The sequence below is a fragment of the Botryllus schlosseri genome, chromosome 11, assembly GCF_051294905.1.
Source record: "Botryllus schlosseri isolate E-star chromosome 11, Bs_hap1, whole genome shotgun sequence".
NCBI classification, from domain to species: Eukaryota; Metazoa; Chordata; class Ascidiacea; order Stolidobranchia; family Styelidae; genus Botryllus; species Botryllus schlosseri.
The window spans coordinates 801,259-828,505 of record NC_137246.1 but is presented as its reverse complement, the minus strand read 5'-3'; the positions used below and the strand labels follow the sequence as shown (position 1 = coordinate 828,505).

At 41.0% G+C, this 27,247-nt stretch overlaps 2 protein-coding genes across 3 annotated transcripts in view; both read right to left on the bottom strand.

The window, feature by feature from the left end:
• The window catches only part of LOC145449566 (guanine nucleotide exchange factor subunit RIC1-like), a 243,314-nt gene extending 241,177 nt beyond the window's left edge, over positions 1-2,137 (bottom strand). For both annotated transcript variants that reach the window (XM_080327958.1, XM_080327959.1), the window contains exon 1: positions 2,088-2,137. In XM_080327958.1, the coding sequence (XP_080184084.1) occupies positions 2,088-2,137 (50 nt within the window). The remainder of the gene's footprint in view (positions 1-2,087) is intronic.
• LOC145449572 (ephrin-B1-like) lies at positions 1,586-26,569 on the bottom strand. Its single transcript, XM_080327965.1, has 5 exons — positions 26,220-26,569; positions 22,259-22,539; positions 9,048-9,143; positions 6,929-7,105; positions 1,586-3,527 (listed from the first exon to the last, which is right to left on the bottom strand). The coding sequence occupies exons 1-5, from the start codon at positions 26,381-26,383 to the stop codon at positions 3,184-3,186; spliced, it is 1,062 nt and encodes a 353-aa protein (XP_080184091.1). The 5' UTR covers positions 26,384-26,569; the 3' UTR covers positions 1,586-3,183.
• Between the last annotated feature and the right edge of the window lie 678 nt (positions 26,570-27,247).

Sequence of the window (27,247 nt, the reverse complement as noted above, 5' to 3'; positions counted from 1 at the left end):
TCCAAGAAGCTCTTTCGTGTCTCAGTAAATCTTTTGGTGTCGTCTCGACACCTTCCTATCTTTTCATTGTATCTCAGTCTTGTGGTGTTTTGAATTGATCAAAATATTTCATAAACTGAACTGAATCACTTGGTGAATATTTCGGCAAGTGTTTAAGAAAAGCTATCGCTTCCGGCTTCTTGGTCAGTGGGTCGCGGGTTCGATTCGCGGCCGGGTCCAACCAAAGACCTGATTACTGATTAGTAACACTGGTATCCACGACTTCCCCGCTTGGCGCTCATGCATTACTGGGTTAGCATGGAGGGGTGGTGCAAGACTTAGAAAGTCGCACAAGGCTACATAGGCCTATGCACCTTCCTTGTCCAGCGGTATATGCACATCATGCACTCATGATATGCATATGCACGGATCGTGTGTATGTATAATATATCACGAGTCGGTTTATTTGCCGCAAAAACGTCAAGGACAAAAATGAACTACGCGTTCTCCATTCCTTCCTTGGTAGTGGACAGAATCTAGAACAGTGGTTCCCAACCTTTTTCGACCCATCGCCCCCTTTTCAAGGTCGACACCGACCATCGCCCCCCAAATTTTGTGTACCGAAAATTGGGCATACAAACTGTAATCACCGGTGGGTTGACTAAAAAAAAAGAAAAATTTTGGGCTCGATGTCTAATTTGACACACTTTTGTAACTAAATTTCCGTGGGTTGACTAAAAAAAAAGTCAGCTGTTTTAACGCGTCATCGCCCCCCTATCGCCCCCTTTGTCCATTTGTGACCCCCTTCGTCATTTTCGCCCCCTAGACCGCCAAATCTCCCCTGGGGGGCGATATCGCCCACGTTGGGAACCACTGATCTAGAACAAGGGGCGGCAACCTTTTCTGCTCTGCAGACAGGATTTCAACCTGAATTGTACAATTCCAATTCCTACAAAATAAAAAGATCGTTATGAGTATTTACTCCAAATCAGCGTGATTTCCGCTGTATGAGTCGGATGTGCATTGTGCACCCTGAACAAAACTTGGACCGCTAGAAATTTTCAGCTTTCTAAATTAGATTAAAATTATAGCTAGTGTTTTCCAAATTAGGTTGCAATTTGAATTATAGCTACTCATTTCTTCCGAATTCGATTAGACGCATGTTTTTGTCAAATTAGATTGGAATTACAATTACTGAATTATCGAGTACTTAGAAATTGAATCAAGTCCACTTCATATCACGGCTGAGTTCATTCTCGTAAGCATGAGAATCGCAGATATAGGTAGACCTACAGTGGTCAGAAAGCTAGGGTAGTTTAGCTCTATAATGTAGCATTTACAGAAAAACCAAAAATTAGATTAGAACTAAAGTGGGAGCACAGAACCATTTCCCAAATTAGATTACAGTTAGATGACCAGTATTTCGCTCTGATTAGTTTAATTAGAAATATCATGTCGTCCAAGTCTGTCTTGTACGCTCAGCGAACATCTGGGGTTCGTTTGAACCCCGCTTAAGAACCGCCGGTCTGTTATTATGCCAAGTTCCTCACTGCCCTGCCAAGTCTCCTAAACTAATCGAGCCCGAAACACATACTCACAATCCCGCTTAACGACTGCATGGTTTCTGTATTGAAAGAATATTTGGCAAAATATATAATGAGAAATAAAAGCGCTCGAAACATAAACGGAAAAATACATAAAAAACGAAAGGAACCCGCGCGAAATACAAATGTTGGATGCGAACATTTCTCAGAGAAACGAAGAAAATGCCGGGTACATGCATATAATGAAAATAGGATTACCAGTTCAGTGTGAAATTCTCGATTCGTGGAAATAAATGACATAGTTTTAGATAAACGGAGCGAAACGTGGTTTCAAAAGGTACCACAATACGCAGAAGCCACACCATTTTTGCAATGTCGAGACCGCGGGACCATCAGGGATAGAACGACACAATAGCCGCAAGGTGCCATAAAATAGTTTTGGCGCAGAAATACCAAATTATTTTTAGGCAACCATGCTATTTTCTTACAAATACTAGACGTCCTTTGATACGCATAATATATCAAGTTAAGCATCGATGCTTGTTCAATGTTCATGACAAGTACCTTAATACAACCAAATACTTCAATGTTGAATTTAGTGTAACGGGCAACATTTTCGTTGCTCGACTAGGAATGGTATCTCCAGGTACTCGATTTTGCGCAGCCTTGCCCAATTTTTGACACAGGAATCACGAAAACGTGGCTAGATTTGACATGACTAAGATGGATTGGAATGATTGTCTCAGGGGGTATAATATATGTCTAATGTCATGGCTTGAAACCTGTAATTACCACCTAATCCTACCCCGGGTCGTACGTTCGCATGGCACCACAACACAAGATAAAAGCGGATACACGCTCTTTTCGAAATCTCGCGAAAATACAAAACAGCATTGACATAAATCACTCCCTCGTCGTATATTCTATGATAATATTTATCGCAAAGTAAGGCAAAAGTATGAAGAGCAGTAAAATAGAAAGGGTTGTCGATAAGACGATTCGTTTCGGGACGTATTTACACAGAAAGCGTAGCTCGTCGCGCGGGATGATGATACGTTCACACAAGTGATAGGCGACACGCAAACTGTGTAAATACGCCCTCGATAAAGCAGCGCAGATTGCTCGAAAATGCGAGATTTGTTTTCGTTCGCTCGTCGAGACGGTGCTGACTAGGGTTGTTCGATTAACTTTATTTTTTTAATTTCATGGCGTGACCAGTGAAATTAAAAAAAAATATTAAAATCCAAAATTGCACGCACGCACGCACGCATGCATGGAGCAGATAGAAAAATCGGAAAATAAATTTCTTTACAGCTATTTTTAATGTCTAAAATTTCCGACTCTAGCAACGTTGGTTGAAATTGGGCTAAATTTGGTAGACAGTGATTTTAGGAATTCCACGGAAAGCCAGTAAATATGAAAAACAAGTCTTTTCGAACAACCCTTGCGCTCACGATTTCATCGTGGCCGTCTCCAAACAGTCCCGCGACCCATAACACTTTGACGCCCTTCCCAGGGCGGAGTTCTTGCGCGTATAATACTGAACAGGGCGTCGCTACGCAGCGCGGGCGGGTCGGCCCGACCCTTTCACCCCCCGCACCGTGGCTCGCGACAAAAACCTTTCCATTCCGCCGAAAAACGGCCAGAATCCCGCAGGTTTTCAAACCTCCATCGTAGAACCGGCGTGGTCCATCAACGACTCGTTATACGGAGGTGGAGCTGGCAAGTCTTGCATTTCTAGGGGATGGTGCGAGCCTGACCTGGCCGTGTGTGTCCTCATGTGCGTGCCGTGGTGTGAGGAGATGGGCAGTAACGTGACTTGGGCCTGGGGCGGGGTGCCGCGGTTCGCGCTGATACCAGGTGACTGATATTTCTTCACGTTCCGCCGGCGCCTGTGTACTTTGTAGCCTAAAAAAGCCAGCAGGACGATGAACAGGACAGCGCAACCGCCTAACACCACTCCGATGATCAAACCGTTGCTGTTCAAATTCCCGTCTTTATTTTCTGAAACAGAATACCACCGGTTAGACAAGGAATTGACACAACTACTCTCGACCAGTCATGGAGAACAGATAATCGAGGCTGATTACAGCAAGATGACCGTGGGCTGTAGCCTAATTCTAATCTAATTTGTGAAATGTTTGTGTGCTCCCATTTGAATTCTAATCGAATTTTTCGTTTCATGAAAATGCTATAGTTGAACTGTATCGTGCGAAACGAGCCAAGCTTGCTAGACAGATATTTGCCAGTCTCGCACACACACTTACGAGATATTCTCGTAACTCGATTTTCGTTGCATGTAATTCCATTTCCGATGTAATTATACTTATAATGTAGTTTGAAATAGCTGAAAATGAAGAAAGTTCGAACATCAACACAATAATGAGCAACGACACCGCAAATAACAAACGAAGTAATAAAGAGTTAAATTGAAGATTGGGTTAGATTGGAGTTGTCACTTCACAACGAAACAAAAAAAGTTGGCACGTATGAATATTGAACATGCAGCTGCAGCACAATGCAAATTCCTCTTAAAAACCCTAACTCGAATTTCATTGCTGAGCTTCTTTGAAAAGAAATGCGAATTCGCTGTTGCGATTCTAATATACCGTCAAATGTCTCCAAATAGTACTGTCGAAATTTTGTTTAAAGCGTCTTCTTCGCTTCCACATATTACTGGTATTAAACTGGTTGTAGAACTACTTTTAATCAGTTTGGTACAACAGCATTTAGACCTGCGATATTAGAACTTCTCTAAACAACAGGACCGCGACCGGTGACTAAACAGCGCTAATAGCTCTGATGTGTATATCGATACACGGAAAAACATGGTCGTCACCGAAATTTTATATTGTGTAACAAAACCCGGCGGTTTACCAGCGGGAAGGTAACAAAGCGTTCGGGTTGCCACCCAGAAACATAATTTAGGTTTTAGATATGCGTAGAATGTTACAAAACGAAATTCAACGAATCCCGGTATCGAAAAGCTAAATCCCATTCTGTAAACGGAAATCGCGCAATTCGGCCATGCTCACTAGATTTCCAAAATGCGCAACTGCAGCTACAACTAGAACTACTCACTTTTAAAAAGTCACAACTAGAACTACTCAATGTTTAGACTCGCAACTAAAACTAGAACAACGCCCTTTTGAAAACTCGCAATTACAGCTAGAACTGGCAGTAACGACCTTTAAAATCCACAACGAAATATCCAAACTCTAAAACACAGCTACCATGAATCAATCTATCTGAACCGACTCGTCCGCAAAGTATCCTAACTAAATAAGATAGCGATTGAATACTGTATATGCTGAGAAAGAGTGCCGATTGATAACGATGATTTGCTCAATTCGTCTCTAAATTGAAATGCTGTTGGAGGAAATGCTATTCAGTCGCTAACAGGTAAGGTGAAAGATTAGATCGAAACCCCGCGAACGGGGTTTGTAAATTATGATGTAGGTTATATTTTCGTATACCACATTTACGGCGTGAATACACGATTTATTTTCCCGGAATATATCACCATAAGAATAGTTGTACTACTGTAGGAGGCTCGTTTTCAGATTTCACATATTGGAATAGGTATGAAAGCCTAGTTTTGTAGCGCAAAGTTACTATGTGCTGATTTCTACCTTCCGCTACGGTGGAAATCTGATAAATACAACCTGTATTTACAGTTCATCCACGAAATAATGGGATGCGCGCCGCTTCCGCATTGAGTTATCATTAAGGAATTCCTTCACTTGCAGATCGCGCACCTGTTACATTCGGGCGCGTTCGCGGTATTTAAGACGCGGCCGCAAGCCTGCAATCTGTCACGAAATTTGGAAGCCTGCGGAAAATCATCTCGCGCGAAGCCTCGTTTAAAGAATGCGTTGAAAGTTTGGCGGAGATTAAGGTCTCGTAGTCGCTTGGACGTATATTCTCTAAGGCTGCGTGGTTCAAAGCTTTTGTAGCTTGGGGAACGGTAACATTTAAAAACCAATTTCGCGGACTTGTGAACGTTCAAAAATCAAAATTAATCTAAAATGTAGTGACGACGAATGTACTCAATAGGGAATATCAGACACTTGAATGTTATGAGAAATATGCTGCTACCTTATTAGCATTATACGTGATTGATGGTTATATTGATATTTATGCAAGGCGAATGATCATTAAACCACCAACTTGATGTTGTTTGTACGTTTTTGGGAAGAACTGCGACTTTGCGGTTCACTACCCTATATTATACTTGAGCATGTCGCTACATTGTACTGTCTAAATTCAAGTTGAAATGGGGGGGGGGGACTCGACCCCTAAAATCCACCACTAACGCCACTGTTAGTAAAGGCGACTCTGAGATAGCGATGGCTGCTGGCATCACACAACAGAACACCGGTATCACGATTAACGCCAAACGACCACACGAGTTTTCCAGTTGCTTAGAAACTCATTTGGTTTGAAATGTGTAACTGAAGCTGCCATTTCTCGAAATCTGCAACTAGGAATACCACCAGAACTACTCAAAACACAGTAGTGACTTGACTGTCATCTAACTAGATTGAAAGCCTTTAAAAGTCTGTTGCCAGCCACAGTGTGAGAATGATTACAAATTTCAAACTTCATATTTCACCTCCGACAATCGAATAGTTTCATATTGAAATAAATCCGAATATTTTCGGCTGAAACTCGTCAGGGGTAATCGTCACCAACTAGTAGAGAATTGATAAATAACATTGTATATCAACAATCGCGTAAACAAATCGACATCGACATGAAAATTCTCGTAATCGATGCGTCTTACACATATTGTATTTTCGAGTGTTTTAAAACCTATGCAATGGACTTGAAAAACTAGAACTAGATATTTCCAAGGTACAGAACTTCGATATACTATTCAATTAACATTACACGCACGTGAATATACGATATCAACTGCGATACACAGTCCTTTACACAAAGTACACAATTAAAGTTTCTATGGTCAGGATTGCGCAACGAGAAGTAGCAAATCAAGTGATTAGAGGCGGTGGAGAACAAGGCTGTAAAGTTGATAGCATGACTCACACGTCTCATCGCACTTTACGGGCAAAGACGCCGCTTGGCAGACATAGAAAACGAGCACTGACATACTGGACTCTACACCCACCCGATAGTTAGAATACTATCGGACTCGACATGCTATTAAATTGACGAGCGCATCGAAATAGCTCGACCGCTATAAAGCCAACATCTATTGAAATTTCGGCAGTAAAAAGCGAACGAGCTTTGACATTAGAAATGTCCATGTTTGTAACGATTACGATTTACGACATACAATTGAACAATGAAATGAATTGATATTGAAATGAATCCGAATATTTTCAGCTGACACTCTTTAGGGTCAATCGTCAGTAACTAGTAGAGGCCTGGAATCAACGTACCTTCATCATTGTCTTGATTGGAATTGTAGTTTGGAGCTTCGTGCGTGTTCTGAAAGATCGGCGGGTTTTGCGGCCTCGCGTTTGGCGCTTGGGTGCGATGCGGGCGCCGGTCATCGCCCGGATCTACAATCTCCGGAACAACAGGCCGGTGGAGCGGATAGGAATCTGGCGCTTCGTCTGTGAAATAATTGGAAATTTTCAATTATAGTTTCGATTGCAAAATTCGAGATGTTGAAGCAGGCTGGAACTACTCACTTTCAACATTTACAACTAGAACTAAAGACACTAAAAATAACGGTAGCTACGGTTAGTTTATCGTCACCTAGATCGGTGGTTTGTGCAAGTCTGCGTTGGATGCTTGTTCATCATACAATTATATAATATATCGTTATTGAGATAAACCCGAATATTTTCGGCTGACATTCGTCAGGCATAATCGTCAGGCACTAGAAGAGATTTCTCTATGATGAATATATTATTCAATCATAGTGTCCTATATGGTGTCGACACAGGCAAATCTCACGCCTCAGTGAAATTGTATCAGGTCACAATTTCCATTTGGCTACAGGCAATTTGACGGTCATTTTTGACCGGCTTGCCGAGCATTAAATTTGGTAAAACGGGTATCAATCGAAAGCTGACTCTGCACTGATTACGAAAATATAAATTTTATTCCGCTCGCGGCCCTGGAACCCCCACAATCAGCCTCGAATTTTTCATTGTTATGGAGGTTGGCATTGGGACGCAACAATGCTTTTTAGACCTTTTTCTCTTGAGATACACTCTCGTTTCGCCAGACAGCATTGTTGCGCCATGAGCTTCTCTCTCGTTTCGCCAGACAGCATTGTTGCGTCCCAATGCCAATCTCCATAACAATGAAAAATTCGAGGCTGATTGTGGGAGTTCCAGGGCCACGAGCGGAATAAAATTTATATTTTCGTAATCAGTGCAGAGTCAGCTTTCGATTGATACCCGTTTTACCAAATTTAATGCTCGGCAAGCCGGTCAAAAATGACCGTCAAATTGCCTGTAGCCAAATGGAAATTGTGACGTGATACAATTTCACTGAGGCGTGAGATTTGCCTGTGTCGACACCATATAGGACACTATGATTCAATTGCATATTAGAGTTCTCTACTATTCGCTGATGGTCTAATTCTAGTTGCGCATTATGAAAAGTGCGTAGCTCTAGTTCCAATTGCTCATTTTCAAAGTACCCGTAAGTAGTTCCAGTTCTAGTTGCAAATATTGAATGGTGAGTAGTTCTAGTTCTAGTTCTAGTTCCGGATTTTGAAACTCCAGTTGTGTGTACAAGTCTGAGCACATTATTTAGACACATTTTGACCCGATCATGTCGCATAATCAATCCAGCAATAAAGTCGCTGACTACAGCGAAATGTCACACACATCGTCACTTGACAAGCACCAGGCGGTGCGTACCTCTACGGAGATTGCCCGATAAGTTGAAGTGAATTCTCGGGATTTGAGTGTTTCGTGGCACGAGCGTAATGCGACACTATCGAGTAGATAATGTCAAATCGACATAAGGGGACATAAATTCGTCTAACCGGGTGACTCGCGTTCTAGCGTAAATGGGTTTAAGACACTACAAATGCCGACGAGCAAGCATACTGAAATATGTTAGAAATATGAAATACAAGCACGGTACAATAATTGAGTGCTCGAATCCGAGTCGGGTATTGATTGCCATGACTCGAATCGGGTGGTGAGAGACTTTTCGAGCACTGAAATTATACACCCAGTTCCACCAAGACTAAGAATGAGAATTATAGTGCCTGTCGATACCCTTTTCGTAACGTGGAAAACTTAAAACCTCAACCAGTCGTATCACAGCATCCGAAACCAGTAGACACGTAGTACAAATGAAATTTTCGTGAAGTCCCGCCCGCCAGCATTGTCACGAAGGGCAATGAAATAGTTATGGTCGAAAGAATACCAAATTATTTTCATGCGGTGTAGAACTTGCAAAATATTCTTTGTCGTTGCATAAATGCTACATATTAGAATTTTCAACATCATCCATTCTCTCGTGGCGTCATAGTAATAATCAGGTGCTCGATTTATCAAGCCATGCTCGTAAGCAAGTCATTTTACACACCTCGTGGATTCACGGCAATCTTCAGCCGCATATTCTTCTCCGTGCAAGCACCCCCTTTGTTATTTCCAATACCAGCCTTGGTGCCGTCCGAAGTCGCTGCAAAGGAACACCATGTTTAGAACATACCGTGATAAAAGCGATGTTTACAAAGAATGATAGTCACTTTGTCGCACCATGTTAGGTCACACACGTAACGAAAAGGTTAACATTTTTATGAGTTACCGTGACTCGACGCAATTATCTTAGTTACTCTTCACATGAAATATGTCACTTGAGTGGAAAAATTTGAGAGATACATTACATCGCCTGTAAAGCACTCGAAAATACAATCGATCACTCAAATGTTCCAGCCGGTTAGCTCATATGATCTAATGACAAGATAGTTGTAGCCTTGTAGAGACGCAATTTTCTCATCAATTCTTTAATAGAAGAGCTCCTCGTAGGTGCTGAACTTCAATATACCATTGAATAGTATATTCACATTGAAATGAATCCGAATATTTTCGGCTGACACTCGTCAGGGGTAATCGTCAGCGACTAGCAGAGAATTGAAAAGGACATTTAATACTGAACATGAAACAAGAACATTGATACGATTGTTGAAATAGAATATTCTTTCCAATTTTCTACTATATTCGCTGATGATTGCCCCTGACGAGTGTCAGCCGAAAATATTCGGGTTCATTTCAATATGAATATACTATTCAATGGTATATTGAAGTTCAGCACCTCAAAAATTCTTTTCTGGAAAATATTATGCAATGTCTGATTCACGCGACCCCCATAGCGTGGTCCTTCTGCTTTTAACTAAGCGGCCCAAAAGAAAGCGCCAAAGTATGCCCAATTTTGGGCGTGCGCTCGAAACGATTACTCCCACCGGACGGTGACAATAACGCCGTCACAGCGTGAAGCTTTATCAAAGCTTGTGCGAGATAAAGTCGCCAGCTAGAAAGGCATTATTGCCTGAGATAGCGTTCGCATTCAGCAGCTATTTTGAACACAAACCCAACACAAAAGAAGTCCGTGAATAGATTTTCGTGTTTAGCAGGAAGAACCGGCGTTGTAACGGCGAGAAATTTTGTAGATTAGACACGGCGATAATGGGAATGGCATTGTGTAGGGGTGTTCGCCTACGAAAATCGACTTTCAAAGACTACCCAGGTTCAACGGGTCAACAGTTTCAAAGAGGTGGTCAGAGTTGCCCGCGATACTGCTCAAGTAGAACAATATATTCATATTATATGAATACATTATTCAATTATATATAGAAGTTGTGTACCTACAAGAGTGTCTTTAAATACTCAAGTAGAATCAACGTAGTAGCACTTGAGTCAGTAATTCGAGTAAGCAAAACCAAATTGAGTGCTTCGAAAATACGGCAGTACTTCGTTACTGACTGCAACGACAACTAGAACTACTCACTTTTCAAAATTAGCAACTAGAACTTCTGGAATTTCAAAATTAACAACTACAACAAGAACTACTCACTTTTTTAAATTAGCAGCTAGAACTAGAACTACTGGATTTTCAAAATTAGAAATTAGAACTAGAACTAGAACTACTGGATTTTCAAAATTAGAAATTAGAACTAGAACTAGAACTACTGGATTTTCACAATTAGCAATTAGAACTAGAACTAGAACTACTGCCTTTTCAAAATCAGCAACTAGAACTATTATAATTGGAGGTAAAGAAGTTATGTATCTCCAAAAGGCTCTTCAAAATACTCAAAAAAACAGTTGCTGGTTGATCGTCAACTACCTAGTTTCGTGGTTTGGTAGTTTGTACTTAAGTCTAGTTAAGATGTATTGTCGCGCATCGCAGCAGACACAACATCGAACCCGATGTACAAGTGAAGCCCGAAACTACAGGCCAGCCCCAACACGCTCGGAAGGCCTAACAACTAAATTACGCAGGGCCAGTATTTGGATTTCGATAACCGTCGTTTATATGATATTCATCAATATGTCTATAGTTACGCATATTGTATATTACGACAATCACTCAATCAAACATCATCGAATTTACTGAAAGCAAAGATTTTGCCAAGATTACCAAGACACTTGTTGGGCGATATTTCGCCGGCGACTACATAAGCTTCTTTTATGTTCTAGAGCTGAACGAGTGAGACATATCGTCCGATGCGGTTTGGGAATTGAGATGTGGAACGCGATCGGTATTGAAAAAGACTAGCAAACGGCGCGATGAAGACACTTTCGGATAAAAAATGAATGTGGATTTCGCGCTCAAACGTGAACTGCAAATTCGCTGTGTTGACACGGCCTTCAAATTCAAACAGCGATAATGATCGAAACGATTCAACAGCGCAGACAGATTCATTCGAAATGCAAACCGTCTTATGATTTATTGGGGTGTGATGGTAACCATTGTTTCCAGGCATGTATTGACTGAGGGGAGCGCGCTAATTCGATGTATGCGATGAATATTTCAACTAATTTCAACCGACTAAAAGCCTTTACAATAAGTTACGCGGTTGCCATTAGTACACACTGCGCTTACGACTCGGTAAATCGATCTATTCCGCGGCTCATCGATTTGTTTTACCAAAATTATGAATCTGTGACTAGACACACTTTAGTAAGAATGTAAGGTCGAGTCCAATCTGCAACATTCACAAGTGTACCAATACAGAGGTAGCATCAATTGGGAACTTGGTTGTAAATGTAGACAGTAAACCAGGCTACTTGCAATCCAGAGTGATTCTTGGAGTGCATGTGCTATTGAGTGTAGATACAGTGTATCACTTTGAATAAATATATTAATATCGAAATAAACCCAACTATTTTCGCCTGACACTCGCTACTCAAAAACTAGTTGAGAATTCAAGAGAACATCGTGTATCATTATCAACAACCGATGTGTTAATCCATATTGCTGACGATTGCCTTTAACGAGGCGAATTTTCGTTTTTTTTTTAATTTAAAATTATATTATTCGACTGTATATTGAAGTTCTGTACCTCCAAGAGTCTCTTCAGTGTGATGAGTATTGATTTTTCTGGTAATTTGTTGGTTATGGATGATAACTTCGCGTTATTTACCCATGAGTGAATCTAATGCCAAACGTATGCTGTTGTCGGCCGCTTGGGTGACATTAGCTGGTCGAGTATGGACACTTGGACAGTGGACACAACAGATGGCAGCGGTGTCGTTAAAGCGCACATTACACCGATCAAGAATTTATATTTTTCATACAATATACCGATAAAATTGCACTACTGAACATGGCCAATTTGTTTTTTCCAAAAGTTGGAAAATTCAAATATGATGCGCTGTGAAGGATCTGATGAAAAACAATAACGAGTCTGCAAGAAGCTCACGGAAAAGTTAACATTTCGCGCAAAGCGATTGAACAATTTTGGACAATATCAATTGACATCCGTCTTTCCTACATTTAGCAACATATAATGAGTTGCTACAAGCCTGATTTAGTCATTGAACATTATGATATATTCCCACCCGTGACACGGCCCAGATCGTTTTCTAAGGCGTTTTATTTCTGGTTCACAACCTATTTCTTAGACACACTGAACGTATAAGGTTTGTGGGAAGCCGTTGGACGCGATTGACTCATGTCAGACCTGGGAAAAGTCATCGTTAGCACACCAATTACAGCGTGTAAGACCACCGGCGATTGGCAAACTCCCACTCGAGTATCAGCGACATGCGAGCAGCGCTCATAACAGACAATCCATCATATGGACTGGCCTTAGATATGTTCTAAAATCGTACATGTCACGGACTCGACAACAAAGTAATCCACTTAAAATACGATCACAGCGACCTTTATAATTGCGGCGCGTTCGATTCCATAAAGATGCACTGCACAGGCATGCATCATTTTGAAATTTCAGATCTATTTGTCACAACTACAACGCGCTCTGTGTGTATTGACAATCGCGGCGACCGTTGGGGGAATTGTTTAAATCACTTCCGCCAACGGTTAGATAAAGCTGCCCTATTTGACTTTCTATTTACGGAAGGGATTCCGGGACTTTAAGCAATCTCACTGCGCGATACGCCTTTTCGCAGTATTTACCTGGCGATAATGACTATACGAGAAAATATTCGCAACCAATCACGGGGGTAAGTTGTTTGCCTCTCAAATATTGTTACGGTTTTGAACCGCGCAGGCAAAAGACTCATCTACGATTCTAATAAGATCGACGGAAGACGAGCGATGCATCAGGGCTAAGGTTCAGCCGGGCCGCGCAATTTCAGCAGTAATGCGCACAGTCAGCAACTGGTGGAGAATCGTATTTGCTAGTTGCTGACGATTACCGCTGAGGAGTGTCGACCAAAACTATTCAGGTTCATTCCAATACGATCAAATTAAAGAGCTTCTTAGGAGGTACAGAACTACAGTATACAATTGCACAGTGTATTCATATTTAAAAAAAAACGTATCGTTACGGATGACAATGACCAGGGGTAATCTCCAGCAACTACTAGAGAATTCGAAAGAACATTGTATATATTATACATGCTATCCAATTGTACATTGGAGTCGTGGACCTCCACGATTCTCTTTAAACAAAATGGAGTAAACAAGCTATCCGTGATAAATGAAGCTTGACCGAGCCCACGCGAAATTTGACAACATCGACGCTACACGCAGCCTATCGAGGGCATGGCCGAATCGGAATATCCGCAAAAATGTAAGAATGCACAGCCGGCGTATACGCGCATGCCGATGATACACGTTTCGCTTGTATTTTTGTAGGAAAAGGATGCGATAATCTTTTATTTCGGCCGTTTAATGACACGGTGCGAATTTCGAAAAGAGCTAAGTGCTTCTGCATTCGAGATTATCGACGTAACGGATCGGGTCCCAATTTCGCGCGCGCACCTGCATCGGAATCGTGTCGCACTGGTATTATGTGGTTTTTCCGCGAATTTTTACAGACAACAATATAATTACGACAGTCTCAGTCTGACGGCAGGTACATGTTTTCTTCCAGATTTCATACGGCAAACAAATACATGATGTATTTCAAGAGCTATACTTGGAGCCACAGAACTTCAATATACGATTGAATAATATATTGGTATTGAAATAAACAAACACGGATATTTTCGGCTAACACTCGTCAGGGGTAATCGTCAGCAACTACTATATAGCCACACGATGAAAGAAGCGATATCATCGTTTTTATGGTAGCACATTGCTTCCGTTCTCAAGATATCCCCACTGTTAGTTCATAATATAGTAATACGGGATATGGGTATAGGTTTATGAAGATGCTCTTGGTGGTACATAACTTTAGCATTCAATGATATGGCACGAGTCACGTACCATTGTTGACTTGGCTACATCATCAATTAGAGGCGGACATTTCAATCTAGCGCCGCCGAAAGTCTTCAGGTGTTGGGTTGCGGAACGGTATCATTATCGCGAAAACAAATCTGATTAATGGAGCGCGGTCGTGACGGATTGCGGCAGGGCGAACTTGCAATATTTGGATGTTTTCGATGCCGCGATTGATTCGAGTGTACAAAATATAGTGCATTTTGGAGATGCATAACTACCACTATAACTACTCACTTTTTAACACTCGCAACTACTGGGAATAGAAGTCTAGAACTACTCGCTTTTTAAGAACTACTAATTTTACGAAACTAGCAACTAGAACTAGAACTAATCGCGTTTTAATACTAGCAAATAGACATTATTGAGTGAAATATTGTCTAATATCACACCTGTCTGTAGTGCCACTGGTTATTTTGAATACTCGAAAGTGACCACCTCCGACTAACCGCTAAAAGTACACGGCCCATCGATCAAATCTACTTTCAGATCTCAATTTTCGACTTCTACTTGAAGTACTTCTGACATGTCTTGAAAAGCGCAACTTTGCATGTTTTTGTGTAGAAAAATTATGGCGTTACTTCTACTTGTAGTCCGGTAGCAACGCTGACTAATTCGGCCACATTAGCAAACAAATCATGCCCGATCCAAAATGCTCTCTTTTGAAGTAAAATATTGCATCACAACACTGTCTGCCTTATACTATCAGCGGTGATTCAATGATGCGATAAGCATAACACGCCATACATCTTTTATATGATGAACGACCGTGCGATTCTTCATGTCTCCACTGCGGGCCGGCTCTTATCCTCAGCTGTGATGAGTTTCAACAATACATATAAGCTCATCCTTATCGAGATTTGGCCAGCGGCTTGGCTGATTTATAACTCCCATTCGTGATGGATAGGCCTAGCAAGGATACATTATCATCACCGTATCTAAATTCGTTAAAATCGTTATCTAAATTCTTCCATTGCAACAGTAGGTTAGAAAGTAGCTGCAATGGCTTGCGGTGCTGCAGTGGCATAGGTGCAGTTTTTGAATATGTGATGATGGAGAAGATAGTGTGCTATCCGAACGCTTACGCGTAAGAATAGAGTATTGATATCGCGCGAATTGAACCGAAACAAGTCGCGTATTTCTAAGACGTACGGGCGTTGTTATGGGGTTGATTTTTTGCCATTCATGGATTCGTCATGCTTGATTTCGGTTTGTTGCTAAAACCCTAGTTCTATTCAAAATACAATATTGGCTATGATGTGCTAGCTAAAATAGATTCGTGGACCAAAATAGGTTTACAACACCCCAAATCAATCGCTGAATAAGATAATATCGGTGCCGGTATGCTCATGTTCACCATTCGGACGAGGTAAATTCTTCATTACAAAGTTTTTTATAATGTCTGATTTCGGTACAATTCTGGCATGCTAGAGTACTTCGATTTGCCACACCAGATTTTAAAAGCAGTCTTCTACATTGCCGCTGCAATTGGAAATCAGTGAAACGCCCATAACTTTAAAACTAATGAAGCAATCCTGCTGAAATTTCTTCTCAAGGTGCCTTGTTAGAAATCGTAGGGTTGGTGAAATTTTGGTGGGAAGCCGTCGACATTTTATACTCTTTTTTGCTTCATACGATTCGTGAAATAACTCTTTGGTAAAAAGATTCACAGCGAAATTTTTCAGTTATTTTTCTGTGCTCTATATGGATTCAAATCATGGCAAAGAACGAGATGGACAGTGTTTTGTTGTATCCTAGCATGGGTATTATGTGTAAAACATTCAATATTTGTTGGTAAACATCGATCGCTGTTTATGACCAATACGTTAACACAGCCAATGAACCGGATACTCCAATAGCGAATTGCATCCATATCTGGTGGCATGTGGAGTGATGAGCGCATCCCAGCGCGCTGGCATTGTAAACCAGCCTAAGTTCGGTGACATTAACATATGCTCGGCGGTGAGCTAGGCTGTTACAACTAGACAAGTTTCGACAGATCTTCCAATCAATAATACACTATCGATTGGATTTGAGAGTTATCGTGTATACATACAGTACGGTGCAGATGGGAAACTTATTGATTGGGCTTGTATCCCACCGACTCTTCTTCAGATATGACAGATATCTAATGCGCATTAGAATTACGAATACGGTGTCGTGAGAGTAGATATCTTTCACTACGCGGAATATATGTGACATTCTAGGAATGTTTGTAACAAATAAGACATCAATATACAATTGAATAGTATAATCTAATATTCAACTGCATACTGAAGTTCTGTACCTCCAAGAAGCTCTTCAAATAATCCATATCATAGCATCTCTTTAAAGTGACTGTGAAAGTCCTACACATACGGAAAAGGCCTATAATCATAGAAAAAAAGCAGCTGATATTTGTGATATACTACTGGACTCCACCATATACCGAAAGCAACTAGTTATCATTTAGTTGCATAAAAGTGCGGGATTGTGTCTTGTGTGGAAAAGAAATAAAAGTCTACATCGTCCTAACTATGTAAGTGTAAAAACCAAAAATATCGAACAAATTTCACCACCAACATCGCGTTTTAAAACAACTGACAAGCACTAGAAACTGTACAAGCACGGCACAATGCGGCCATTGATACGCCCACGATGCGCTACGCTGACAATATGTGCATCACTTGCTATATAAAGAGAGCTAACGTGAAATTAGTTTTCGTATCGAGAAAGGCAGAATAAGCGTCCACACGTTTCAAAACAACGACAATTCGTATCTTTACAGGCGGTAATACCGCTTATAAAAAGCCCCAATCAATCCATAGAGCCCTATTGTTTTCACATGGCCGCTCTCATACGCTACTTCAAAGCGGGCAAAAAATACCTTCATAATCGCATTTCTTCCGCTCTCGGAACTTGTTGGGTTTGTATCTAGAAGGTGTAGTTCTTTAAAGAAACGTTCGACGCACTTGAAAAGCTAAACCGTGAATCGCGATCGCGTTTCGTTACGTATCTGAGACAATCCAGATACTTCTGTGGGAAAATGCGGCGTAATTCTGAAACGCGGGTGCACCGCACGACCCGTGTCATTAGGTTTAACAGAATGGCCACGGAGCGACCGCGAATTGATGAAGTTGCCGCATTCAAACAATCGATTCGCGTGTTTAAAAACGGCATCAATAATGCATGACATCCGGCAAAACGCGCGAGAGAATAGCGAAAGTAATCAGAAAACATATTCTATCAATTCGGGGAAGCAATTAAAACGCGGGCGAAATCGAGTACCTGAGTATTCTAGTTTTATTCATTATGGAATCAGCACAGCATGAAAGATATGGGAAGTTCATACGTGAACCTTCTATGCGGACACAAAAAATATAACAACGCAAGTTCTACATCGCATTATAGATAATTTGGTATTATTTCGACCATGCCTATTTCATTGCACTTTATGACAATGCACGACTCCACAGATCTGTCATTTACCCCAACGTGCTCTGCACTACACGTTTCGTATGATGCAATACGACCAATCGAGGTTTTCACTATCATTTTCGTTATAAATTACCTCTAAACATTGGCAAGGATCGTATCATTGCAGTATTGAAAAAAAACATCTCCGACTTCTCGACTCAAATCATTAGTATTAACAATGGAATCCGTGTTTCCAGTAATAATTACAGTACAATTGCGGTACGAAATATTGGGGCCCACCCGTGTCACAGAACAGAACAAATACTTATGATACACCATCGGTTTTGTTTATACAAAAAAGATGCGTGGTGCCGGATCGGCAGTCAGTCTATATCGTTTCTAACATTGACTCACAAAATCGTGTTTCTAATAAATAAATCACCGCCAGATGACGTAAAGTTGTTTCAGTAAAACAAACTACAGTCGTAGATGAAATCCATCCCGTTTTAAACCGACATTGTTGTATGGAATTTGGACGATTTCGTCAAAAACCAGTCGTTACAGTTTCGATGCAAAGCAGACTCTTTTGGTCTCAAATATAGAGTTTAATCTCGTCAGCACCACATAAATTCCACGATACCTTCTGGAAACGCTCATTATCATTTATTCGCAAAATCTGTCCCGAGCCGTGAATCATCGCTTTAGATAAAATCGCACTCAGACAAGTTTGACGTAACGGGTCTTTCACACGAAGCGAATCGTGATCGCCCGCGATACTTTGACGAAAATTACTCCGTTTTAGTCGCGCACTATTAATGGGACGAGTGGTAACTTAATCGTATTTTGCGAACGCGTTCCTTAAAATCGGGTTACCTTAACTACGAATAGGAGTAAGACAGTATCGGGTTGATACATTCGTTGTGACTAACCCAGCGTATTATCTATTCTAAACCGCCCGAGGCTGTGCTCCGACCAATTTCAAAAAGTGATGGCAATCCCATTTCATCCTCGTACAGTGCGGTGATTAATTGTATGACTGTAGTCGTCTCTAAGCTGATTATACAACGAATGTTATCACAGTACTCATAATAGATGTCATCGGCGTTAACGGTGAAATGCCAGCCGCAGGCAACGATATCTATCCCCAGATACGATTTTGGATCGTGAGAAAACAAACAAAATGTGTCGAAAGATGACAGTAACTCGGGGCTGTTACTCATACGTATTGGCTATCACGCGTCGTTTGAGACAAGTTAGGCTGAACTTCATTGTGCCATCCGAAAACAATCCCACATAACGATTATTTCTACTTATTTTACGACCGACTGGTGGCAACCGAATGGCATTGACTGGAACCCGAGCGATTTAGCGATAATATCGAGTACCAATCACACTTTGAAAGGAATAGCTATCGTACATTAGAAGTTGAAACTATCGGCAATTTACGTGACTTCAGAGCATGTTAGCAGGGTCTCAAAGAACTATATAGTAGCTTAGCTGCTACACTTGAAATATTGATACGTTTTTTATAGTTAACATAGGTGGTCAAAGTAATCACTCAAATAGAAGTAACTGTTTTCAAATAAGCAAAAATTAGGTATTCTATAAATAGTTTTGTTTAAAAACTGTCCGAGTAGAAGCAGTCTACTCTCTCGTTTATTTCATGCGTTGCAATGACTGTAAATTGTTTCAAATAAATTCTCTTACGTTTTGAAAATGAGCCATGAGCTAGATGCTATACGTTTGAATATCGGCCGAATATATCTGGTTTGAAGGTGATAGTTGTAGCTTTGATCGGTATCGAGAAAAATCCGATATAATCGGACTCCAACATAGACGTCATTGAATATCGGAAGGTTTATGTCGACTCAAACAATTGTAATCATCGGCGACATTATTAAATCCATAGTGGTCTTGATAAGTAGACTATGCACTGCAGTTTCCACATCGCAAATCCGCACTTCAGCCCAAGTGTCTGCCGACTTACGAGTATGTTCGGCGTAGCCTCGACACCGTGTAAGACCAGGTAATTGCAGGTTTGGAGTTTTAAAAGATACACATTATTCGTTGAGAAACATTCGAACTGCCAATCAAGAGATTACCTCGGGCGTAAGACAAACTTTGTGCATTCTCGAGTACGGTGATTAACAAGGTTCCGCGCCTCGCATATGTCACAAGGCGAATGATTTAGCCATCAAGGCCGTAATAAGATTACCGACGCGGCAAGACATAGATGGAATCTGACACGAGACATTACAAATGAAACGAGATGCCTTTTCTCCATAAGCCGAGTCTAATTTCTATTTCGTGGGACGCGACGCTGACAATTAGCCGCATGTGAGCCGGAGTCGGACAACTTGAAAATTTTCAGTTTTTCCAATTCAGACTAAAGTTATAGCTACGCGGTTTTTCCAAATTAGATTCAAAATTACTGAATTCGTGAAATCTTGGCAAGTTCAGTTCGTATCAAATTCGAGTGCATTCTGATAAGCATAAGATAGGCAAACGTCCGTACAGCGAGCTTGGCTCGTTTCGCACTACACAGAAAACCAGAAAATCGATTAGAATTAAAATGGGAGCATAGAAACATTTGACAAATTAGATTAGAATTACTGCCATTCCGCATTCATTGACCCAACGAGACAAGTAGAATTATCTAATTCAATTCTGATGTGAGCTGTCTTACATACACAACGCATTATTACTGTACTGCTGTTATGACGCGGTATAGCTCAAGGTTGCTCACTAGACCAGTATGGATAGATTTGTGGGATCATTGAGCCCGATTCGCTTTTGCGATATTGGAATGTCGGGCGGCATCCTTTGCCAGTGTACTTCAAAGTGCGTGCGATGACCTAAGGAACCGAAAATCTCGCAAAACAGTAAATACGTACTCCGACGTAATAAATAGAATCCACAAATCTATTTGAAAAAAACGATGATTTGATTTGCTCGACTAGCTTGCTATCGCTATCGAGTTGATTTTGAAAGAAATTTATGTATCGACTATCGACCACTTAAGATTAACTCATATCGTCGTATTAGGGACCCAGAGAACTATAGTTTGCGACTGGTAGATTGGGAATATTCATCTATTTCTTATATCTGGCAGCATTACTAGTTTATTTCACGTCGAAGCTCTAAAGCCGTTTAAATAAAGGCACTGCAGTTCCAGAAATGCGTCATTAGCTAGATGCCATATCTTTTGAATATGGGTTCAAAATGCGATAATTCGGGTTCTAGTCATTACTCAAATCCAAGTATAACTTATGTTAAATTTGTAGCGCGATAAATATTATGCTCCGGAAATAATATGTCAGCGCGCCAATATCATGATAATCTCCGCGCGCAACGGGGCGTGACTCTGCGGTCTGATCAGCAGTTTTTCAGAATTGACAGACATCAATATGGTCGATTGTATGTTGAAGTTCTGTGCCTCCAAGAAGCTCTTGAAAGACATCAGTATCACACTGCAATGGAGGCGCTCGGTGCAGATGTTAACTATTTCAGCATCGCCAAACCGTTACGGTGGGAAGTGCTCGCTTACTTGAGCGTGAAACGATTACGAATACCTCCGCGGTAAAGAGTAAACGCAACACGGGCCAGTAGCAAAGGAAAAATCGTGCGCAAATCGATTCACACGTATTTAGCGTCTTGGAGATACATTAATGCCACTTCACGACGTTATATTTCCATGATTTAATCTCCGTCAGGTATTCGTTTTTAGAACTAAAACGCGGGGTCGAGTGTGTGCTACACCGCGCATTGACAGTCATAGGATACATTCGACTTCGTGAGTAACCCACTTGTGCGATGCCTAGCCTTTAACGAATTGCGATACTGTATAAACAAACTGGTTACCGGCGTCGATTCTTCGTGGCCGGTTGATTTAGCGAGATGCTATCGCGGGGTAATCATCTCAAACCTGAGACGTGCTAGAAACCGCGTAAGGTTGGGGCCGTTTCGCTCGGCTACCTTCGCGAAGCATTTAAAAAGCAGTTCTTTTCGACGATAAGGAGCGTCTGCGAGTTGTTTTTGAAGTCTCCCGAAATTGAATGCTCAGCTGGGTGTACCGAACTCGCTAGCTTATTGCATTCCGACACAATATTCCCTTGGTTACCGAGAGAGTTTACGTTACGGAACTTTTCAAATCCCTCGACACGTACGGCAATTAATAATACAAACGCGACGCGATTAAACGGTCGTTATTGCTATTTCGTTTCGATTGGTTTTCTTTGAAAAGCTGCCAGGGAGATACCGTATTTATTTATCCTAATTACCCTCAGGGTTTATCCGCGCAATCCTCTCTACCATACCGTGGCGATAAACTAGTTTTCTCATTCCCAATCCTCGAGTAGCAATAAACAAGCAAGCCAATTATACTCGAATCCTATTGGAAGTTGGGGATAATGACTAAGATCATATGCATACGCTGTAATCCGCTAACCACGCAATATGTTCCGGATCCGATTCGAAAATGGACTTACATATAAAATAGTAAGTCTCGTCCGGTCGAAAAGTGAGTCCCCAGGGCGAGGGGGTGATGTCTTCGAATAAAAACGTGTACTTCTTCTCCCTGAACGGGTCGTCGCAAGTGAGAAGCCGCGTCTCGCCGTCCGTGTCACAGTTATCGTAATTCGTTTTCGAAACTTTATATAATATGAAATAATAAGATCCGTCTTTCTGGCTGCGATTCATGATCGGGCATATAATGTCCATTTTTTGACCGATTTTCACGTGCTGCACGAAATTGTGGTTGTCTTTGAATCTGAAATGGTCAAATTAAGGTAGTAAAAAAGTGGTTAGAGCTTCTTAGAGGTAAATAATATCAATATACAACTGAATATTATATTGATATTGAAATAAACCCGATAATTTCAACTGAAACTCGTCAGGGGTAATCGTCAACAACTAGTAAAGAATTGGAAAAAAACATGGAATATCAACAATCGTAAAAAAGGTTGACACAGAAAAACGCGAGGGATAATGAAATACACTTACAGTCACAGTCAGAATCACAGTGAACGATTGTCACCCTGCAACGATGAAATACATTCGTGTAACGGGAAAAATTGTGTGTAATACAGTAAGTAGCCTGCACCACGGTTCAGTTCAGTTTATAAATAATTTCTTGTTTTCAACATAAAAACACCGCAAGATTGCGATACAATGCAAAGATAGGCTTTTAGAAGTACAGAACTTCAATACTGCAACAAAAAGTATGTTGACATTGCAAAATTTATTCCATTTGAAGCTTTTCGGCTGACTATGATCAGTTAACAGCATTCATTGACGTTCTCTCTTGTTGAGATGAAATAAATTTAGCAATTTATGAACATATTCTTCGTTGCAATAATGACAAGATAGGAAGGAATCGAAGCGACTTGGAATAGTCTTCAATTACCCGACCTTGGCCTCAGTAGAACATATAAATTAGTGGTGTATACTACTATTGTACTTTACAGTTGCACAACAATTAAACATACTAACTACAATCAAGGAAAATGAGGTGACATGTAATACAAGCAATACTGTTATGTCGAATAACAAATATTTTTGCAATACTCCCATAACGCAACATCTGCTAATGAAGGTAGGCTATATCCTTGAACGCATTCAGTATTAGTCACAAAATGGGAATGAAACAGTGAGCCTACTCCAAGCAAAGATTTTAATATTCTCGTCCCACACACGCTTAATGTGATTTCGAATAAATTTGAATAAACCAACTCCCCAGACAACCATGCGCTTGCCCATGTTTTAAGTCGGACGTTACACATACGATGTTAACATGCCGTAATACTAACACTCGATTGTGTGAAACGGATTATAAAATTCCCGCTAATTTATCATTGGAACGTAGGCTTACCTAAAACAACGAATGAATAATATCCCGCCAGAAGCGTCAACAAGGATAGCTAGCTGGCTATCTGGAATTCAAGACAGTGATAATGGCTTATTCTATATGTTGGGAAAGCGTAACTCTATATGGACAATCCAGCATTGATGTAAAAATCTGCGATATTTTGTGGTTGCTTGTATTTTAATACGGGTATCCGATGTATAACGAAATGGTATTGGTATGCAATTTACTGTCCCAAAATGTCTATCGTACATAATACGGGTTATACAGTCGTGTCAAATTGCATTTCGACGAGCTTACTTTGTGAAGAGAATAGCAACCCGTCGAGTGTAGACTCTGAGGCGGTGCTTATGCGAAAACTATCTATCCCAGTTTTTGGTAATCGAAAAATTATACAGTGCATCTCTTGATAGTTGAATAATTTTCAGAACGTGTCATCTCATGGGAATCTTCGGAATAGTCACGAAAGAAAAATCAAATTACACCAAACGCTTTCAGGAAACTAAACGCAGTAGCTCATTCTTATTCATACACAAGTCGGCCTAATAAGAGATATAATACTATAGGGTACAGTTGGTTCGTCGGTTCCTTTTACATTGATACAGAGCATGAACGTTTTTTTCGTCAGTTGTTTTGATTTCATTACCCAGAGCAGTCAGCTTCAAGGAGCGATTCAACTCCTAAAGCAACGCACAATGCCGTACGTAAACCAGATGAAGTCATTCGGTTTGCGACCTCGTTATTGGCAACGCAGGGTCACGGCCTTCGCCAAGCGAAATTTATTACCAGTCGGGAGGCTGTGTACTATTTGCTCAATTCCAAACACGCTACCATTGTGTACAGCTCCACGAAAAATGTACAGGTGCGACGCGGTGATAGTTCATTAACAAACTACGCGTCGAGATGATTACTTTTACATGGCTTCGCCGGAAACGCCTACTGTGCAACGAAATGAGCATACAATTGATGGCATTTGATTCTTTTACCGTTGAACGCTCTGTGATTTGTTCCGGAAAGTACGACAACCTAGTAAATTATTCACAAGGTAAAATGAACTGTGAGGCGCCTCTAAGAGTCGCCGACTAGGTAAAAAGCATATACCATCATCTTCACCTTGCTTTGACTACAGAAAAGTCGGAAGTTTCTCGCATACCCATCAATAAGTCAAAATGCAGCACTTTCTAAATATATTGGCATTTTACAGAGAACATACGCAAAACGCCGTAACAGATATTTTGTACGACGATAAACATATTGATACTGCTGGGCAAAACGAATTGATACGCATCATCAGAGATTTGAGCGACAGCTAGCCCGGTACTGTACCCGTATGATACGCAAATAGTCTCATCAACGACATGCCGTAACTATGATCTGTATAGAATTGAATAGTATACTCATATTGAAGCATGCAGAGCTTATTGGGGTACATAACTTTAATGCACAATTGAATAATATATTCATATTGAAATAAATCGGCATATTTTGGGTGACACTCGTCAGGGGTAATCGTCAACAGCTGGTAGAGATAGAATGGAAATAATATGAAAAAGTAGTATGATCTGTCAACGGCGTAACCGCGCACCCAGGGCAGGAAACACTATACTAAGATTTCGACTAAAAATGAGCGTGTAACTATGTTATACGCTTATATCTTATTACGAATCCATTATCGTAATAGCTAGGCTTAACTAGTAAGCAAATCCTACAGGTTACGGGGTGCTGTATATTTTAGATGTGTTCGAATGATCAAAATGCAACATAAACAGACCTACCGCGATGTTGACATCATATTGATATCATATTTTAATAACTAACGTAATTTATAACCGGGTTCAATTTTCGTATGACTGGTTTCCTCTGACAGGCCTACACTTTTACTGCAGCCGATCGTAAAAAATACTGGAATGGTTCGCGAGCGGCCAGGTATTATCAGTCAATGCAAACAAGACTCATTGCTGTTCTGTATGCTTATGATTGTGATATATATTAAAGTTATAGCTATTCCGGTCGAAAGTTTTCGATACCCTTTTACGGTGACGCGATTGTGGGTACAGTTAGCGAAATGACTCGCATTATTATTTATCGTAATGTGTATCAAGGAAAGTGAATAATCTCATACGGTGAAGTGTTCGAAATCTAAATATTTGAGAGCAGGCGTCGGATAATATTACGGCTAATGACGACGCCAGCGCGCGGCCTGCCCGTTGATAACCTAAGACTCTCTTGTGTGTGAGACGAAAGCTGATATCATCGGGATATAACAAGCATGCTGTCAGTTACTGAATGCTCATTGAACACTTCGGGTTATCATTCACCGTTTGTTGTCCCGCAAAACTGTTACATTACACCAGCGAAAGAGTTCCATAAGAACAAAGCAACTACAAAGAATCAGTCTGAAAGGACTTGCTCAAACATGGATAAACAGACGTTTCCGTGTTGAACATCTTGTAACATTTGGATTACTGTAATGCGCGACAGGGGTAAAAAGATTTCCGACGAATATGCAAGGGGATTACAACCTCCTAAGACTACAACGTCAGTCAGGCGGTCGGACACACATATTGCATTATCGCAATACTTACATGGGCGCTGATGTATTCCAATAAATAGGCGGGATCGATTTGCCGTCTGACGCCGCATCGACGGTGGCAAATTCCACACCGCATGCTAGTAAAATGAATGTCGTAGCCACGACAAGTACATCCAGAACTTTCATATCTTTGCGTCGATTTCCGTAAAACAGCATTGGCAGATGATAGTATGTACGTGTACGTCCACAAAACTGGGCCTCCACTTTGGGGCAGTCTTTACGAATTAGCAAACCTGCTGCGCTAAGATATCCCGCAATCTGCAAAATCACCAACCGTGTATAATGCCTTATCTGAGTTTACTAACACTGCGCGGATATAAACGCCGAGGTGCTCCTGCCATCATAGTACAATGCTACTGGCGTATCTCACGCATTTGCGAAAGGTTCGTGCCCGCTTGAGTGATCACGTAGAGAAAAAAAGCGTTAGAGCGCCTTGGGCGACAGACAACACTGAACAGAGAACGGCTACTATATTCTTTTGTTTCTGCGAGCTATCTAATAGGTGCGTCTGTTGATAATGCGCATTGGTACCTCTCTCGCTTTTACGGACTTGCAAGTTTTTCGTAATACCAGTTCGATAACGTATTTCAAAGGTGCTGTTTGCCGAGACGGCAGCGCAAATGTGTTTTTTTTCTGGATAATTTTCCATATCTACGGGAAACGTGATATCCACCCCGCGTTATTCGACACGCGCGACCACCGCGCGATAGCTGTGATCAAGGTTCGATTTCCTCCCTGACGTACGCCACACGAATTCCGATCGAAAGCCATAGACACAGCCTCGAGATATCGGGGCTATATGCAGTTAAACGCATATAGAAGAGATCACCAAGTTCGATCACTGCAGCTGTATCGAGTATGACGAACAACGAATGTGGACAGTTTTGCAAAAACTACTGGAATTTGAACTCCGCAACGAGAACTAGAACTAGAACTACTGACTTTTGAAAACTTACAACTAAAACTACAACTATACTCACTTTTCAAAACCCGAAACTAGAACTAGAACTACAACTACTC

Bases quoted from the DNA above. Each gene is read 5' to 3' on its own strand.
- LOC145449572 (XM_080327965.1), bottom strand. From the start codon at position 26,383: ATGCTGTTTTACGGAAATCGACGCAAAGATATGAAAGTTCTGGATGTA. The intron at 22,540-26,219 runs GTAAGTATTGCG...TGACCATTTCAG, and splicing joins TGGAATACATCAGCGCCCAT to ATTCAAAGACAACCACAATT. The intron at 9,144-22,258 runs GTAAGTCCATTT...GTTCCTTTGCAG, and splicing joins CGAGACTTACTATTTTATAT to CGACTTCGGACGGCACCAAG.